Genomic DNA, 20,567 nt, shown 5'->3' with positions numbered 1-20,567 from the left:
AGCAAGAGTGAAACGGAAGGTCTAAAGGACGGTAGTGAGACCAGCTATGTTATATGGGTTGGAGATGGTGGCACTGACCAGAAAGCAGGAGACAGAGCTGGAGGTGGCAGAGTTAAAGATGCTAATATTTGCATTGGGTGTGACGAGGATGGATAGGATTAGAAATTAGCACATTAGAGGTTCAGTTCAAGTTGGACGGTTGGGAGATGTTGAGTATATTGGGAGAGGGATGCTAAGGATAGAGCTGCCAGGAAAGAAGAAAAGAGGAAGGCCTAAGCGAAGGTTTATGGATGTGGTGAGAGAGAACATGCAGGTGATGGGTGTAACAGATGATTCGCTGTGGCAACCCCTAACGGGAGCGGCCGAAAGGAGAAGAACAACATGATGCCCCATACTGACACAAAGAATATTGGTTCAATAATACTTGAATCCATTTAAAGGGCATTCACGTTTTAAAAACTCATTCCCCCACTGAAAAAAGTACAGTGTATGAATATCTTGAGGTACAGATTTAAGATTTTGTGGCATACAATCCATAGGTCATTGAATAAGCTATACACCCTGAAAGGCTTTTTATAATGAAATAGTGATTTCTTTATGAGACCAGTAACTGAAGAAATAATGTTTCTAAAATCCATAATAAATCATTGGCCATAACTGACTAACCCAATAAATCTTTGCATTTGTTTCACTAAGATGGGAAGTAGCCAATGGGCCAAGTAATTACAGCATCCATTTTGGTTGAGTCTATCAATAAAACAGCTCTTCAAATTTTATATCTCCTTCACTCTCAGGAAACATTTAACTCGCATAACCTCAACTTTGCATTAAGGTTTCCTCCCAGCAAAGCAAATCCTCAAAAACATATTGAATATGATCAGAATGAGCTTATCAGAAAATCAAACAGAGTATCATAAATTTAAACTGCTATAAAGCCTTCCAGAACAGCATGCAAAATGTTATATATAAATGACCTTAGACATTACAGGCTTCTAAAAGCTGTTTTCCTCCCATATTTAACTTAGTAACTACTCTTGAGTGTCTTATTTACTTCAATAAATAATGTTAAAAAATGAACAGTTTCAACAACTGTTATTTAAATTGATTTGATGTAATGCTGTATAAAAATCTGACTTATCTGAGCCATCTATGAATCAACAAATCAAGTGGATAACCATATTCTTACTGAGGTGGTTCTGAAGAAGCCTTTTACTAACTAAAAACATTAACGCAATAGTAAAAGCAAACATTTCCTAAATGAAATATCCACTAATCCTATATAAAATTAGGATTAGATTTTACTTGCACAAATAAGGAAAACAGTAAATTTACTGGAAATATCAAACATGGTGCTGTCAATAGCTAAGCACTCAATGGCTTATTATCCATTCCATGAACTTAACATCTTACATTTTACTAAGCAAACAGAATAAACAAAATTAAAATGTAATCTATACTAATAAAAGGCAAAGCCCTCATTGACTGACTCACTCACTCACTCACTCACTCACTCATCACTAATTCTCCAACTTCCCGTGTTAGGTAGAAGGCTGAAATTTGGCAGGCTCATTCCTTACAGCTTACTTACAAAACTTGGGCAGGTTTCATTTCGAAATTCTAGGCGTAATGGTCATAACTGGAACCTATTTTTCTCCATATAATGTAATGGACGCTAATGGTAATCACGTGAACTGACTGTGACCGCAGTACCTAGAAAAGAAGGAAGAGCCCCCAAAGAGTGCTGAAGAAAAACGCCGAATACTTTATTCATGAGATACAAGTTTATTGAGAAGACACGAGGTATAAACGAGACTTTGGATCACTTTGTAACGGAGTTAAACTTGCTGTAGCGAGAAACTTTTAAGTGCCGGGTCTTAGCTAACATTAAATAACACCGTGGACATCGCAAGATCGCACTAGATAGCACAGGCACAGCTCAGAAGCTTTGATGCATGTACTCCGAGCGGCTCACGTGAACTGACTATGAGCGCAGTCGCAGAGAAAGCAAGACCTCTAAAGAGCGCGGAGAGTTTTGCTCACGTGAACGTGTCTGCAAAAAGTGGCGTTTCCTGCACTGCAAAAATACTACAAAAGTCGGGCAGCTGGCATGCGCGGTCACGCGCGTGCGTAGCTGTGCCGGCCTTTGAGACGCTGACTGCGCTTCTGCCTTAAGTGAAAGTAAACACTTTTAATTTTTTTCCCCCTTCCCATGAGCTATAGCCCAGACAACTGTAAACACACTGGTCTTTCCAGTCTACCTTTGCTCTGATTACTGCTTTTCACACTCTTGGCATTCTCTCGATGAGCTTCAACAGGTAGTCACCAGAAATGGTTTTCACTTCACAGGTGTGCCTTATCAGGGTTGTGCAGAAGTCAGGTTAGTTGGACGATCATTTATTTTTCAACACATTGAATGAGGAGGTGTGTCCAAACTTTTGGCCTGTACCCGTGGTTGAGTCTTAAAGTTTTCAGAGCCGTACTCAGCCGTGCACTTCCCCCAAGCTGGTCAGCCAGTGGAATGCCAGCGCCATGCACGCAGCTGTACCTAGCTCATTAAGCCAGCGAGCACTCGTGTCCCATACACCGCACGACTCCGAGTGTCTCGGCAATCATTGCTTAGATGAAATCTTAGCAATAACACAGCTCTTTCCTGTTGTATCTCTTTATTAAGCAGATAGTCAGAAAACAAAGCTCAATCTCATTGCATAGCCATTGCCAGGGTCATTAACGAAGCCACCTTTCTCATTGATGGTAACTATTTACAATTTAGTAACCCCGGACGGCAATAACCCAAACCCACCCTATCAGTTGAACACAAACACATACAACAATTACAACAGGAACAATAATTCGATTGCCTTGCTAATTTAGCACAACAGTAAACTCTGTGGGTAACATAAATTACCCACAATGCATCATGCCGCCAGCGCTGGCTGCCGGGTCACTACAATATATATATATATATATGTACACTCAAACCGATTATAACAGCAGCAATCAAAGCTGTGAGAAAACAGTAAAAAGGAGGCGTGTCAGACATTGTGGTACATTTTCTGATGCAGCTAGACGAAAATAACTTCATGACGCTGCAGCCAAATACACAAAACAATTACTTTGACAATCATGTTACATTATTTTTAAAATGTTTCCTTTTCTTTTTCATAACTTCTTTAACACACGACTTCTCCGCTGCGAAACGCGGGTATTTTGCTAGTCATTCCATAATTAGGAATCCGTATTCTGGCTTCAGTTTATCCCACATTTGGCATCCATCAGAAGGTAAGCTATACAGAACATCTCCAAACTGTAGCACAGTGACCAACAATAACATCTTTCCAAAAAGAAAGCATATCATTGTATTTTTAGGAGCGGTTCAGGAGCTATCCTCAGCTTGTCCCTTAATTAATTAATTTTACAAATTAATGCATGTTTCTCATCAACCCTACAATTAGAAAGGCACCCATAGACACAATCAGTGGGACACACTCTTGGATGACATTATTAAAGATGTGACAAAGCAGATACGAAACATTACTGTAAATTAATTTCAAAAGATCCACATAAGGTAAAAAAAAAAAAAAACAAAATTTTAAATAGCTATCTACTCTCTGTGGATTTAAGCATATGGTGTGTGAACAGTCAAGCATCAACCAGAAGATCAGGAGTCTCAGAAAGTCTCAGGAAAAAGAATTAAATCAAAGTCTCCAAGCTTTGGTGAACTCAGAGATACATCAAGATCAAAGGCTGAACCCAAGTCATGTTTAGGAATGAATAATATAACTAAATGGCTAAAGCATTAGATTTTACATGCCCAAAGTTGCTGGTTCTCTCCTTGAGACAGACAGACAGAACGAACTTTGATGATGGCCTAGATCTTCAGGTAAAGCACAAGAGTATGCCTGTCTGCTGTGGTCTAAATAGTCCCAAATTTTTCCATTTTCTACTATTTTTTGTAAGGAGGATCCCTCTCTGATAAATGAGCATGGCAATAAGCCTTGTGCTAAAAAGGAGACACTGCTGAAAAAAATATTACTATATACCAATGTGTAATTTTTCAAACATGCAACATTTCTTCATACAAACTGCATAGGTTTTTAGTTTGGCTGTGAACCATATTAAGATCACTCAAATTTCTTGAAGCATTATGGTGTTCTTTACAAATAAAAGATATACTGAAAATTACACCCTTTACCCACAAAATCCAAAAATAACAATCAAATTGAGTTTCTTGTAGGTATACTATTACACGCACAGTCAAACAGATAGACAGATTTACTGTAGTTGTAAATAACTCAAATCACCTTCTTCACAGAAAATATATGAAAAATTAAGAGTTCAGAGTATTTTCACTGGTTAAGTAGTATGTCACATGTATGTTTATATCTGGGTATTGACAATGGTATTTATTATACTTCAGTTTTCACTATTGTGGATTTCAGTGTGTACTTTAGATATAGTACAATGGCCATGAGAATGATGCACAGTTGCCAAAACAGTGCCTCTGCCTTTTGTAAAGGACTGTAGGTCCCAACATGTTTATCTTCTCCTGAAACACTGTTAAGTAGAGTGTTTTTTTTTCTATCTCCCTTCTGTTGTCACAAAGTGCTGTGATTTGATTATGTTAGCAGTTGACATTCATTTCTTTTTTGTTTACCTTAATATGTCTGTTTATGCATATATGCATGTAATGTTGTTTGGTTTACTTCTGTTACCACATTAGAGAAGAGAGCTAAGAGTAAACTGAAAATGTAGTCACCTAATAGTTAGTGTGTGAGTGGCCTGAGTGACCATAGTGTAACTATGCATTGTTACAATTGGCAGTAATTAGTGTGGCACTTGATTAATGGTGCAAATGATTAACACTGTTCAATTATAAATGATCACATAAAGCAACCAAAGGATAAATAAGATACACAAACAAGCAAAAGTTTGTCAATATCCTTTCTCAAGTGGATATTTAAAACAAGGATCTTCTTGTCTTCACCATAGAGAATTCAGTAATGTGTAATGTTTTAGAACAAGAAATTCTTTCAATTTTTCCCAGTTTTTGTAATCATTTTTATTTACTCTCTAATGCTAAATGTTATCTTACCTACTGTTAATCTGCCCGTCACATCACCATTCATATTACGTGCATTAAGTGTTATGTTTTGTGAGGAATGAAGAAGCAAAGATGAATCCTGAAAAGACAAAAAATAAGAGTATGTAAAAATTCAATAAAATTAAATAAGAAGTGAAAAATACACAGTTAATATATTAATCAATCAGGTGTATAAAATAGATGAATAGACTATATCTAACTCTAATAAAAAGCAAAAATATAATTAAACATAAAATTTAAATCAAATCCTCAACACGGGTTGTCTGTATTAATAATTTAATTCAAATTAAAATAAAAAGTATTAAACTAAACCAAAATGTCCAATAGTTTAAAATACTGTTTGTTTAACATTTACTTCTTTGGAAATAAAGCTATTTTGGTGAATAACACTACACTAAGTCTTCTTACTAAAACTTGGCTTAGCAAGTCTGACATGATTCCCTTTGTTGAGGCAGCAATGTTTTTACATTCCTTTATAGCTCAAGGTCTATGACATGGCCTTGCAAAAATTCTATGTGATGAAGTGCATAACCTTTCTAAAAATGTAGGTGAATTTACATTGTTTGATGTTCTCACATTAGATATTAAAACAGAATCTAACACAATTGTATTATTAATTTACAGACCACTGAGACCATATTCATTGATCATGACTGAATTTGACATCCTATTATCTGACATAGCCATAAATTGTAATCATACAGTGTTGATGTGGGATTTCAACATTCATATAAAGTAGATGTGGAAACTGTCACCTGTAGCAAATCTTTTATTCGCTAAACATCACAAGGTTTTTGCCAAATTACTAATGGCTTCTCTCACTGTCCAGCATCCTCTTTATCATGCTTTGTCTAGCTGCTCATAGCCCTGATAAATCTTGGGATGAGGGAGACACGCATGTCAAAAGAACTTTGGGAATTCGCCAGGCAAATACAGTAGAGCACTTTAAAACACTGCTGAAAACACATTACTTTAACATGGCCTTTTTATAACTTCACTTTAACTTAATACTGATACTCTGTATGTTCAATTCTTCATAATAACTATTCACAGTGGCTCCAAAATCCATACTGACCCCTACTCTCTCTTCTGTTTCTTTTTCCGGTTTCTTTGTGGTGGCGGCCTGCGCCACCACCACCTACTCAAAGCATCATGATGCACCAACATTGATGGACTGAAAGCCAGAAGTCTACGTGACCACCATCATCAGGTCCTTCCATGAAAACCCTAAATACAAAGAGGACTGTTTGACTTATGTTAGGTAGATTGCCCAGAGGGGACTGGGCGGTCTCTTGGTCTGGAACCCCTACAGATTTTATTTTTTTCTCCAGCCTTTGGAGTTTTTTTGTTTTTTCTGTCCACCCTGGCCATCGGACCTTACTCTTATTCTATGTTAATTAATGTTGACTTTTGTTTATTTTTTGTTGTGTCTTCTATTTTTCTATTCATTTTGTAAAGCACTTTGAGCTACATTTTTTTGTATGAATATGTGCTATATAAATAAATGTTGATTGATTGATTGGGTGACAGCAAGTGTCACAGAAAAGTTGGTAGGAGAGATTAACAGAGACAGTTTGAGAGAATCCTGTCATGAAGAGTGTTTGCAGAAAGTCTCTGTATATTTCGTCACCTGAAAATGTTTGTTTTTACTAAGTGGGCAGGAACCTCTTTCTGGAGAAGATGATAGTTAATTTTATTTGAAGACACAAATTTCACTAAGGATGTCCACATTGAAAAACAGCCCACAAAACAAAGGAAGCATAAGTAAATACATCTTTGTGTGGACTAGTTGCTTGTTGCTGTCTTCTGCATGTGAAAGGCCAGGTGCTTGTTGAAACTGACTGGGCACAGTGAACCTGAACAAAGCCTTAGGGCTGCAGCAGTGTTTATTGTTAACAGATCTTGTGCATATGTTTTAGTTTTTAGTCTTTATTTTCTTATAGCCTTCCTATGATAGCTTGTAAGTTGTTTTAGTAATGACTATGTATGCTTTAGAAATACATATATATGTTACTGAGCTTTCAATACAGTATAGGTGGTGCTGTGCTTTGTTTGCAAAGCACCTTGCATTCTTATGCAAGGCTGTGTTTGCTTTTCTTATGCTTTAAAATATCTGGTAGACTGCGGTGGGCTGGCACCCTGCCCGGGGTTTGTTTCCTGCCTTGCGCCCTTTGTTGGCTGGGTTTGGCTCCAGCAGACCCCCGTGACCCTGTAGTTAGGATATAGCGGGTTGGATAATGGATGGATGGATATTTGGTAGAGTAAGATAATTCAAGCATACTCGCAGTACTAGAAGCACCGTTTAATGTAAATAAGTAGGTATACACAACTTGTAGAAAAAAGGCTACAAAATCAACCCCATGCCCCCTTAACCAATACAATTTAAGCTTGTGATGAAATAAGGCAATGTCATATTAAGATGTGTAAAAAATTTCAAAACTGTGTAAAGAGTTTCAAATTATGCAATACATTAGTGATTAAAATTCAAATCATTATTTTTTATAACCATTTTGATTGGCCCTGTCTTACAGTTTAATACTTTGCCATTTAGTAGGCAAGCCAGATTTTGAAACAGCAGCTCCATTTCATCAAAATCTGCTTTAATGAACTATGTTACAAAGCTTTCTTTCACAACTGTTTCTATATCTTTCTGTCTCTCTCTTTCTTTCTCGAAAATGTTCAAGACAGTGTGAAAAGGTGCCTCAACTTTTAAAAGCAATAAAAACACTATTAAGGTTTACTGCATACTTGATTATGCAAAGGACACACAAGGCTAATAATATACAACACATTCTGGGTGCAGTCAGCTTAGATATTAAAATTCAGGTGGGTGACATAACAGATGTTTTATCAGGCTCAGAAAAAAGACAACTTCACGGCTGTACTGTGAATGAGTAATTGTGGAGCCTCTCTTGCCTTAAGACAAGAGATGCATTGTCTCCACTAAATTATAACATTGTAATAAAAATCTCATCAAGATGTTTTTAAAATGTTAACAAACCATTAAGACCTGTCACTTTAGAGTAATTAAGCCATTCTTTTATATAAACATGAATTCTTATAATAACAGTAATCACAAATTATGAAAGGAGACACTACATTAAAACTGTACATTTTAAACTACTACTATTGTAAATGATGTGGTAAACATGCTGGTAAGGAGGGGGCACCAAGTGACAGATGACAGAACATGAAAAGAATTCCAAACAGACATAAACTAAAATGGCACTTTTATTAAATACAAAATAACCTTAGAGATGAATACACTCTGAAAGCAGCATAAACTATAACAGGAAGAGAAACACAACATAATATACATATACAGTGGTACCTCGGAACATGAACTTGATCTGTTCCAGAAGGTTAATTGAGTTTCGATTTGGTCAAATTTCAAATCGAATTTCCACATAACAAATGATGCAAATAGGATTGATGCTTATTTATACCTTTATACACATGACTAATAATAAAAATAATTTTATAACCATTGAAATCAATGCACAGAAGAGATAAACACATTTTTATTTTCCAAAAATGTGCTTGTTGTTGTCTTGGCTATACCATACCCTTCTTTTATGTTTCATTATTATTTCCTCAATTGGCTCAATTGTATAACATATAAGCTTCTCTTTGCTTTGCTACCCTCACTGCTAACTTTTTTAGGGGCCATAGTAATTACTTTCCAGGAACTGCCTGCATACTCTTGCCACATGAGGCCAGGCACATTGTCGTGCACCAGGAGGAACATAGGACCCACTGCACCAGCATAGGTTCTGAAAATGGGTCCAAGGATTTCATCCCAATACCTAATGGCAGTCAAGGTGTCGTTGTCTAGCCTGAAGAGGTCTATGCGTCCCTCAATGTATATGCCTCCCCAGACCATCACTGACCCACCACCAAACCAGTCATGCTGCACGATGTTACAGGCAGCATAACGTTCTCCACAGCTTCTCCAGACCCTTTCATGTCTGTCACATCTGCTGAGGGTGAACCTGCTGTCATCTGTGAAAAGCACAGGGCACTAGTGGTGGACCTGCCAATTCTGGTATTGTAAAGCAAATGTCAATCGAGCTCCACAGTGCCAGGCAGTGAGCACAGGGCCCATTCAAGGATGTCGGGCCCTCAGGCCACCCTAATGAAGTCTTTCTTGACTGTTTGATCAGAGACATTCACACCAGTGGCCTGATCGAGGTCATTATGCAGGGCTCTGGTAGTGCCCTTGCCCAAAGGAGCAGATACCGGTCCTGCTGATGGGTTAAGGACTTTCTACGGCCCTGTCTAGCTCTCCTAGAGTAACAGACTGTCTCCTGGAATCTCCTCCATGCCCTTGAGACTGTGCTGGGACACACAGCAAACTTTCTGGCAATAGCACATATTGATGTGATATCGTGGAGAAGATGGACTACTTATGCAACCTCTGTAGAGTCCAGGTATCATCTCATGCTACCAGTAGTGACACTGGCTGTAGCCAAATACAAAACTAGTGAAAAAACAGTCAGAAAAGTTGAGGAGGGAAAAATGTCAGTGGCCTCCATCATTCCTGTTTTGGGGGTTGTTTCATTGTTAGCCCTGTAGGGCACTTATTGTTAATTTCATTAACACCCAAAACAGCTGGAACTGATTAACAACCCCTTCTGCTACTTTACTGACCAGATTAATATGCCAGAAGTTTAACTGACTTGATGTTATACACTGATTAAAAAGTGTTCCGTTAATTTTCTGAAGAGTATATAATATATATATATATATATAAGTAATATAAAGAAGACCAATATTTAATTAAACAGAAGAATAATATCTTGTAATTTTGTATTGTCCATGACCATTCGTGCCACAGTTTGGCATAATAAAATAATTAATATTTGCAATGAATGTAAATTTTTTAAAATGAATTAATCATCATAACAACTGTGCCAAGTTTCATTCAGATTGACTGATTCCATTTTATGTTCATAAACAAACCTTATTTAAAAAGTACTCATATCATTTCCAGGCATACCTAAAACATGTACATCATTTAAAATTTACAAGTAACAGCATTCTTTTACATATTAGATTAGATTAGATAAACTTCATTAATCCCATTGAGAAATTCAGATGCATACAGTAGCAGAAACAAAAAACAAGAATACAGACTCACAGGACAGATAATATAGCCGATTAATCAATTGATAAATAAATGAATAAAAATAAATGTATGTGAAACGAACTTAACAAGTACAATGGGTGAAAACATTGAACTGCATGAAATTCATAAAAGCAGTGGGCAGAAAACCCCCCCAGCCGTGCTTCTTAGCACACCATGGTTGAATGAGCCTATGGCTAAAACTGCACATAAAGAGTGCCTCCTGGAGAGAGCAGAGGTAAATTTTCATGATGGCATCCAAATTGGTCATCATCTTGCTTTCCACAACAGCTTCAAGGGTTAACTCTGTGATTAAGCAGGTTTTCCTGATAAGTTTGTTTTGGCATTGATATTTTGTTCTCAGGTTGCTTCTCCAGGAGACAGCAGCATAGAAGACCACACTGGCTACTATGGACTGACAGAACATTTCCAGCAACTTGCTGCATACATCAGAAGACCTTAATCTCATTAGGAATTACAGTCTGCTTGGTTCCTTTATTTATTGTGCCACTGTGTTGTCAGACCAGACCAGTATGTTGTTTATGTGAACCCCCAGGTTCTTGTAGCTCTACACCACTTCCATGTCATACGTATAAAAGATCACCTGCCAGAAGACAACCTGCTGAAGTTCACACTGAGCATCAGAATGGGGAAGAAAGGTGATTTAAGTGATGGTTGTTGGTATCGTTGTTGGCGCCAGATGGACTGGTCTGAGTATTTCAGAAACTGCTGATCTATTGGAATTTTTATCCACAACCATCTCTAGGGTTTACACAGAATGGTCTGAAAAAGGGAAAATATCCAGTGTGTGGCAATTCTCTGTGAAAAAATGACTTGTTGATGCCAAAGGACTGAGGAGAATGACCAGACCGGTTTGAGCTGACAGAAAGATAACAGTAACTCAAATAACCACTCGTTACAACTGAGGTATGGAGAAGATCATCTCTGAATGCACAACATGTCGAACATGAAGCAGATGGGCTACAGTAGCAGGACATCACACTGGTGCCACACTGCTAAGAATTAGCAACTGAGGCTACAATTCATACAGGCCATCCAAAATTGGAGAATAGAAGATCAGAAAAATATTGCCTGGTCTAATGAGTCTTGACTTCTGCTGCAACATTCATATGGTAGGGTCAGAATTTGGCATCAACAACACAAAAGCATGGATCCATCCTGCCATGAATCAATGGTTCAGGCTGGTTGTGGTGGTGTAATTGTGTGGGGGATATTTTCTTGTCACACTTTGGGCCCCTTAGTACCAATTGAGCATTGCTTAAATCTTACAGCCTTACCAAATATTGTTCCTGACCATGTCAATCCCCTTACAGTATGACCCCAATGTATCCACTTCCAGCAGGATAACAAGCCATGTCACAAAGCTCAAATCACACCAAACTGGTTTCTTGAACATGAAAATGAGTTCTCTGTACTTAAATGGCCTCCACAGTCACCAGATCTCAATCCAATAGACCATCTTTAGGGTGTGGTGGAATGGGAGATTCAAATCATGGATGTGCTGCAGACAAATCTGTAACAAGTGCGTGATGCTATCATGTCAATATAGACCAAAATTCCTGAGGAATCTTTCCAGCAACGTGTTGAATCTATGCCACTAAGAATTCCAACAGTTCTGAAGACACAAAGGGATCCAACCCAGTATGAGCAAGGTACACCTAATAAATATGGTCTTCTTCAGTACTATGTCTCTTCGGATTAGACTTTGTGTCGAACAAGCAGTTGCTCACAGAATCCCGAATAAGACACATTACCTACATTGTGAGGGAGCGTTGTCAGTTACAGCACTACGGCCATGTGGCGTAATTCCCCAAGGGTGTTGATTACCCAAGTGGCTGTACCAGGCCAAGGGGACACCCATGTAACACCTGGCTGCAGCAGATAGATGGTCATTTCTGGAGGGTGGGACTAGACAGTGTGTCTGCCTTGGGGTTTGCCAACCGGGATCCCAAGCTCTTTTGTTGTGTGGTGGATGCTGCAGCGTGATGTACCAGTGCATGCTTCCCAACCTGACCTGACCTGAACAACCTGCAATGGCAGAAAGGTAAGATGACCTGAGGTAAAAAAAAAAAAAATAATAATAAAATTAATTTCCTTTTATAGTTATACAAAAAGGTATTTTCCAGAGAACAAGTAATGGATTAACAATTTGCATACTCTGGCCACTTCTAAGCTTTGCTTGAAGATGTTTTACTGTGAGGCAAGCTGTTGACTCTCAGAAACTTGTCATCTGATTCTGTTCATCCAAAGCTGATCCTGCCAAAGTTTATCCAGTTTCCAAGTCCCTTTTGATGGAGTAGGAAACAGTACTCACTGGCACCTTGACTTTCTTTGCAATTTCTCTTAGAAAAGACCTACACTTTTAAGGGTTATAATGATCTGTCTGTGTTCTCGACTTTTTTCTCCCCATTATGATAGCAATATACAGGTCAATATTGTTCAAGTAATGTTTCAGAAGGTGTACAAACACATGTTTTTTAAAGACAAAGTATTTTGCAAGTATTCAACAAAAGTTGGGATACCAACAGGAATTGTTTGAATTGTTTGTTTGGATTCAGCGGGTTGGATAATGGATGGATGGATGGATGGATGGCATATTTAACTTCCTTTGTGGCAGAAAAGCTGTAGGTTGCTATCCCACTACTTGTTCTCTGAAAATAGCTCCTTTTTTATAACTCTAAAAGAGGGTGTCCTAAAACTTTAGAAGACTAGTGTACGTCCTCCGGGCCACGAGGGGGCAACCGCCCTGGAACAGAGGAGGGCCACAGGAGAGGAATAAGGAGGCTTATGCCTATTGGAACCTGTGGTCACTGCCAGGGGCCACCAAGTCTCAGAGGGCCCAGGATTGATTTACTTCCGCCACACCCGGGAAGATGGAGTAGAAGCCCTCCAGGGACACCCGGAGTGCTTCCAAGTGCTCTTCCGCCACACCAGGAAGTGACGTCAGAGGGAGCACCTGGAGCACATCCGGGTGAAAATAAAAGGATAAAAGGGCCCACGTTCCTACAGTCTGGGAGCTAGAGTTGGGAATGGGAGCAGAACAAGGTTCCCAGGGAGAGACAGAGGAAAGGTGGTCTAAGGGACAGAGTGAGAGAGGCCTGGTATCAAGGTGATTGGGGCAAGAAGGCCCAGTGGACTGTGTGGGACTGAGTTGTGTGTTAAAGATGGAGGAAAAAATAAAGGACCTATTGATAAAGATGCGGTGTCTGTCTGATGGTGTCCGGGCATGTCTCACAACTGCGAGTTAAAAACAAGTTTACTGAACTGAATAAATACATAAAAACTATCAGATAAAAAAATAAAATATACAGATCAAAACACTTTTAAATTCCCAAACATGTTGTCAGGGATGCCAGGGGCAACGACCCGGCCGGGACGCCTTGCGGGACCAGAAGAGGGTCTACGCCCGCCCTGGATCACGTGGGGGCTGCCATCCTGGTTGCTTTGGGGGCCACGGGTAGAGGGCTTGGAAGCCCAACCCTGTAGGGACCCGTGGTCACCGCCAGGGGGCGCCCAATGCCTTGGGGACCCTGGACCTCAGCTCTTCCGCCACACCAGGAAGTGCTGGGGGGGAAGAAGAGAAGGGACACCCGGAGAGCTTCCGGGAGAACAGCTGGCATTTCCGCCACACAGGGGCATGTCCAGGGAGGAATGCTGGGAAACACCTGGAGCTCATCCAGGATGATATAAAAGGGGCCGTCTCCCTTCATTCGAGGCTGGAGTCGGGTGGAGGCAGGACAAGACAGGAGAAGAGAGAGTGGAGGCGGCCCGAAGAGAAGGCATTGTGTGGCTAGGACTGTGTTTGGGGTTTGTGTGCACTGGAAACTTGTATATAATAGTTGTAAATAAACGTGTGGTGGTGGATTACAACATGTCTGCCTGTCTGTGTCCGGGTCGTGTCCACAATGTATAAAGATTTGGACTACTTTTAACTAATAATAGTGTTGCTTGTAGGTCAGACATGCAAGTAACAATTTCAATGTACAGTACTTTGCAATGGAACAAGAAACTATATTAATAATCAAATCGGTATGGTGGTTGTATTGCACACTAAGAAAATGCACAGTACCTATATGCATTTAATGTATTAATATGATCAAGGACAGTGTAGCGCTATTACAGCAACAAGCATAATGGATCTGGTAAGTGAGCTGCTGAAATGAACTAAAACTGATCATCAAAATGATGATTTTACAACTGCATAGCAAAAGTAAGATCCAACGAGTGAAAAATTGTTAGATAACATGAGATGCAAAAGAAGGTGAAAAATAAAAGAGAAATGTGAAACTGTAGTGGAATGCAAAGAGTTTAATAAAACACTAATAATGAAAAAGGAGAAGAATCTTGTCAAAAAAGAGAAAAATCCCATTAATTCACAGACAATGCACTGAAACAATGAGAAGACAGATACTTAATAGAATATGTCAAGAAGAGATTCTTGAAGGACTGAAGCTAAAAATATAGCCAACTGAGTTTTACCTGAAATGCCCACTTTTATTACAGTTTTGCCAATGTTATTTTTTATGGTGTAAGTTATACTTCTAATTTATGGGGCACTGGTTGGATCAGAATTGTGTCTAAATTAAACTCTTTCTATAGTTTGAATACTTGGAGTGTCTCAGCAATCAGACAGTCCCTTTTCTAATCTACATGCTGAGTTTTAAATTGACCTTTCCTGCTGCTTTATTATTTTCCATCACCAGAATCTATGGGCAGCAGTCTGTGAACAATTTCTTTCTTTTTGAAGAATAAAATGACGATTTTCTCTTCTGCTCCCAATCAACCAGTATGCTTTATTTATTTAGTTGAGGTAATTTTTTAAATGTTATAGAAATTAGTTACCCTACATTATACCTAGAATTTACATACTCGGTACTTGATTTTTGATTAAACAGGCTGAAATATTTTGAAATACCAATAATTTATAACATTTACTGCAAACATTGAGGTTTTACAAAACAGGTGACTTTGTAAATGTCTTAAGCATTAATTTAGTAGTTTTTAATATCCAAGTAAAACAAGAACACCATGCACACTGTTAACACCTTTGGCATTGAAGAAAACAGATTTGCATTTGTTTAAAAAGTAAACTGCATGGAAAAAGCAACAACATTAACAAATTGTTAAGGGAAACATACCGCATCTGCAACATTTCTCAAATGTATAAACTTGCAAGCATTTTTCATTAATAGTGTTCACCAAAATGGTTTTTGTACTAAAAATGCTGTCATCGTTGTTGACCTTGACACCTCATTTGCTGAATAATTTCCTGGAATTTCACCATGTGGCTGGCTTAGATTACCCTTTTTTCCACAGGAGCTCAAGATGCAAGGCCAGTGTGACATCCAACATTGGATGGGACAGCCCCGCCAAGTATATAATGCTGATCTCTAGTAGTGGGATAAAAATTAGTGGAAGACTAACAAATACATTAAAATTCAAAATATGCACACAGAAGGAATATTACCCAGAGCGATATGCAGTTGATTAAGACAAGAAAGAGCAAAGCACTAATTCTTACAGTTTCAGGCTACTTAGTAATAAGCCTCTTTTTCACAGAGGGCACAATGCAAGTGACACTTGGAAATCACAGAGGGCATGATATGAGTGACGCTCGGAAAGGGCGTTTTAATCATGTTGTCAATGTTTGGTCAGGTCGATGCTGTGGACGTTCCGAGACTGACGTTGCTTGGGTTCTATGACTAATGTTTTGACTGCTCCATTACTGATGTCATAGGTATTGCAGGCTTTAGTTGCACTCTGTTGAACCCATATGCTTTAGTGCAACACTTATTTGGTAGCAGCAGCAGTGAACGAGTAAAAGAATCAGGAAAGCAAAAAAACTACCATTCATTTTGAGATATGTGAGTACCTGTATAGAGGGAAAGCCTTAGTGAATTCATGCTTCCTATCTGAAAGAAATGTTATAGTTCTGGTATATTATTCTAATAATTTTATCTCAGGGAGGCATGGTGACAGAATGGATAGCACTGCTGCCTCACAGCTCAGGTCACATTTGTGGTGGCAGTATTCCGTCTAGCATAATTGGCAGACCATTCCCTAGCCATCAGTGACACATAAAATGACCATTTTACGATTATAATTCACTCAAAACTAGATCAGTTTTGAAGAACATTTCTAAGATTTTAGAAAACTTTAGGTGAAGCGATTTCAGTGTGGTTGCACATTATTAGTCATTAGATATCAGACTACTTTTCTTGAAAATCCCAAATTAGTAACTCTATCTGTACTACAGCATTTCTTGAGTTTGGTTAATTGGTGATTCTGAAATACCCTGTACAGGATAAGTGACATTGTGTGCGAGTGTAAATATGACTTATGGTGGAGTTTCAAGATATAATTTCTGACTTATGCCTAGGGACTCGGAACTGGAATAAGCATGTCCAGTATTAGTAGTAGTACAGATTACAGTGAAATAAATGCAATAGATGGATTATTCTAAAAAACTGTATTACCTTCTCTCACTCACAATCGTTATTAATTATCAGCAAGCAATGCATTTCATTTTTTTAACAATGGTTCATGTGGTAAACAATACACCCAATAATCATAGCTCATACCACGATATCTAAGAAGACTCTTATACATTACCATTACCAAGGTTTAAAACTGATTCACAGCATGAACCTGCTGTTGTGCTTTTAACCACTTTGACTTTTTACAAAAAAGTTTTCATAAAGCAACTATTTTACTAGTGATGAATGCCTCATTTTGCGGTGAACACTACAGCAATTTGTGCTCTACTCCTGAAGTCTTGGGAAAAAAACATGACAGCATAAATTGAAAGCTATCCCAAAAATCTGGACTCACAATAAATGCCATTAATAATGAAGACATTTGTCATTTAAAATTCTGTGTTCTACTGGATGATGTCCTTTCATACTATTTAAAATTAGGTAAAACAAAGTGGTCCATAAGATCAAACATATGTGCTGTACCTATTAAAAATGTTGCAATTTCAAGTACATATTTTTTGCAGCAGAATCTAATATTGTGTTACTCATTCACAGAAAGGATGGCACTATATAGGCATAAAATACTGTACAACAGACATATTAATATGGATTTCAACTCAAAGTCTTTTAACAAAAGGTTTTTCAGCAGTATCTGTACAAATATATTGGTGGGGGTTACTTTGGAAAGAAGTCCTACCTTTTTTTTGTAATAAATGACACATTAGATTAAATGCAATAAATCAAGAAAGTACTCTGTCATGCTGTCCTTTCACAAGCCAGTGAGTTTATGCCTATGATTACTCAAAGAAAATTACATTCAATAAGATGAGCCTAAACAATCATTGGCTCCTTTATATAAGCACATATAGCTATGGCTGAATAGCTAAATGTAACATGATTTTTTTCAGATCACTTTATAAGGATGAAGAGAAAACCTTCTGGTGTAATTTTTGTGTTGGTCACAAGATTATTGCTCTACTATTAAGGCTGCAATAGATTCAGATTCCTATTGCATTTCTTGTCCCAGTTATGAAAAACAGAACAATGATATGAAGTTTATGTATGACAGCACATTTTATGTATCAGTCTCATTTGCAGAATACATCAGTCTATGAAAGAGCTGTATTTTGTTTTCACCAGGGTATCTTTTAAGACCCATTTTCTATACTTTAATGTTATTCTCATTATTATTCACCCTCCCTGTATTCTCAGTAAATAACATTATGTGAGGGATTTGGAAAATGTTTTTCATACCCTGAAGCCATATAATCAATAGTGCCTGGTTGCATTTAATGTCTGAGACATAAACTTCAAACATGATGCAAAATGCTTTTATCATATACTTTTAAGAGCATAGAAAAAAGTGTCCTCTGGTAAACCTTTTTTCTTAAATGTCTGTGTGTATCTATATATATATCTATATATATCCATCCATCCATTTTCTAACCCGCTGAATCCGAACACAGGGTCACAGGGGTCTGCTGGAGCCAATCCCAGCCAACACAGGGCACAAGGCAGGAAACAATCCTGGGCAGGGTGCCAACCCACCACAGGACACACTCAAACACACCCACACACCAAGCACACACTAGGGCCAATTTAGAATCGCCAATCCATCTAACCTGCATGTCTTTGGACTGTGGGAGGAAACCGAGCACCCGGAGGAAACCCGCAGACACGGGGAGAACATGCAAACTCCACGCAGGGAGGTCCCGGGAAGCGAACCTGGGTGTCCTAACTGCGAGGCAGCAGCGCTACCACTGCGCCACCCTTATATATATATATATATATATATATATATATATATTCTATCTATCTATCTATATCTATATCTATATCTATATATATATTAAATTAAATTAACGATGAAAGGTATACAGCTGAAGCTACCTATACTCTATAAGACAATACTCCTGACCAGGGCAATTTGTTGCTCCTTAGTAAAAATGACACCTGCTTACACCAACATCTACATAAGTGCTTTGAAAAGTGCAAGAGACAGTTTAATTAGGAGTTGTATGTCTCTGTTCTTTTGTTGCCAGTTAACATGGCAGTCTAGAGATAATGCCCAAATGTGAGGATGGGCTGGTCTGTATCATATCACTGTAGGGCTGAAAAACAGTTCCATTCTGCCCCTGTATATATAATATTATATAACATATCTACATACATGTATATATTTATGAGTCAAAATGGTTAGAAAAAAAAGCTAGAAACACAAAGGCTTGATGATTCAGCCTTTTTCAGACTATACCTGTATATATTGCCTTAAGTAAAATAATCAAATGAAAAAGTAAATGCACATCCTTCAATTCTATGTTTTATATGTCATGACATTACTAACAATTAACCAAGTCCTAAAATTACAGAAAACCCCTAACACCAGGAGACAAACAGCACAAAACAGATTTCACTTTGTCATTACTTTTTCATAAAACATGCACCAATATCCAGAAGCCGTGTGTAATATAGAAAGGTGCTAATAATCAAGTACATTTGTTTCATATGATCAGGAACTGCTACCACTTTGATATTGATGTTGCTTTTGGTAGTCTGGTCCAAATCATTTCACCAGGTTTTAGCACCATTCCAAAGATACCTGGAATGTTCTCTGACAGTCAAGTGTTTCTGCTGATTAGTTTGACAATAGTTATAAGTCCACTTTAAAACAGTCTAAAGTTCATCACTGTATAGTGAGAAGTATTTACACATGGAGAACATTCCAGACAGCTGATAATCTTCTAGGACTAGATGTCCCTGTAAATTCCCCTAAATATCAGATCTATATGATGCGCTAAAAGTGTTGCAAAGAACTTAAAAGCTACATCCAGGCCTACATCTACAGGGTAAATGTTATGATTCTACTGTCAGAAAAAGACTTTACGCAGTAATGACTTTATGAAATACTGTACTGGAGAAGAATATAAAGAATATAGTTTAATCATTTTTTGTTAATGTCTAGCAATCTCGAACTTTTAAAAAATGCAAGAAAGCTTTATGGCCCAGTCCTTGCTTGGGGCATCTACAATTTCAATGATCAGTTGAGACCTTTTGTTAGAGTGAGAAATGACCACAGTTTAATTGAAAAGAAGAGAACTATCAGGGCCAGTTTTGAGATTTAATTGCATCCTTCTTTTCTTATTTGTTCGAAGCTACAGAAAAGCTAGACTGGGAGTAGGGGGTTTTGTGGGTTGGGTGAATTAAGTTTTCCAGAGCCGATTTATTGCTGAATTGACCAAAAAGGAGTTGTGCATTGTTGTGTGTGTGTCAGGAGCTGCAGGGCAAAGAGTTGCAAAGACATACTCTCTCTGCCATTTTTCCGTCCTGAAGGAAGCTGACCAGAAACTAGTTGACCAGAAAGAATAAAGTGTAACTACAAGTTTATGTACTGCCTGAAACTACACACCTAGCAATATCAGGTTCTATGGTTTGGTTTGTAACCAACATTCACATTGAACTATGCTTATAATTTGGACATATTATCAGTGATATGCAATTAAATTAAATTATGTAGACTTACATAACTTACGTAACTTAACTCCTGCTTATTTTTTTACATTATCTAATTGCTTGAGGTTATAGATATGGAAAGGGAAGGGGGAGGAAGTGCTGAGCTAAAGTACCGGACAGTGTGGTAAGAGTATAGGTTTTAAGAAATTCTGGTAAAGTGTACATCATAAAGAGTATAAAAGTGGAAAATAGGGTCACCTACGATTTTATACAATAAAACAAAGAGTAATCCTAAATAAATGCCATTCTCTGTGAAAAGATCACTGCATCACTGCTTAGGCTTGCAAATTTCATCTGAATGAATTACAAGATATCCTGGACAGAGTCTTCTGGA

The 20,567-nt window shown here is 38.1% G+C and overlaps 1 protein-coding gene across 3 annotated transcripts in view; it reads right to left on the bottom strand.

Annotated features, from left to right (window-relative positions):
- The window catches only part of sgcg (sarcoglycan, gamma), a 525,990-nt gene that overhangs the window by 220,097 nt on the left and 285,326 nt on the right, over window positions 1-20,567 (bottom strand). For all 3 annotated transcript variants that reach the window (XM_039745447.1, XM_039745445.1, XM_039745446.1), the window contains exon 4: window positions 5,093-5,180. In XM_039745447.1, coding sequence (XP_039601381.1) covers window positions 5,093-5,180 — 88 coding nt within the window. The remainder of the gene's footprint in view (window positions 1-5,092; window positions 5,181-20,567) is intronic.

The sequence above is a fragment of the Polypterus senegalus genome, chromosome 2 (genome assembly GCF_016835505.1).
Source record: "Polypterus senegalus isolate Bchr_013 chromosome 2, ASM1683550v1, whole genome shotgun sequence".
Classification (NCBI taxonomy): Eukaryota; Metazoa; Chordata; class Cladistia; order Polypteriformes; family Polypteridae; genus Polypterus; species Polypterus senegalus.
This window is presented reverse-complemented; position numbering and strand designations above follow the sequence as displayed.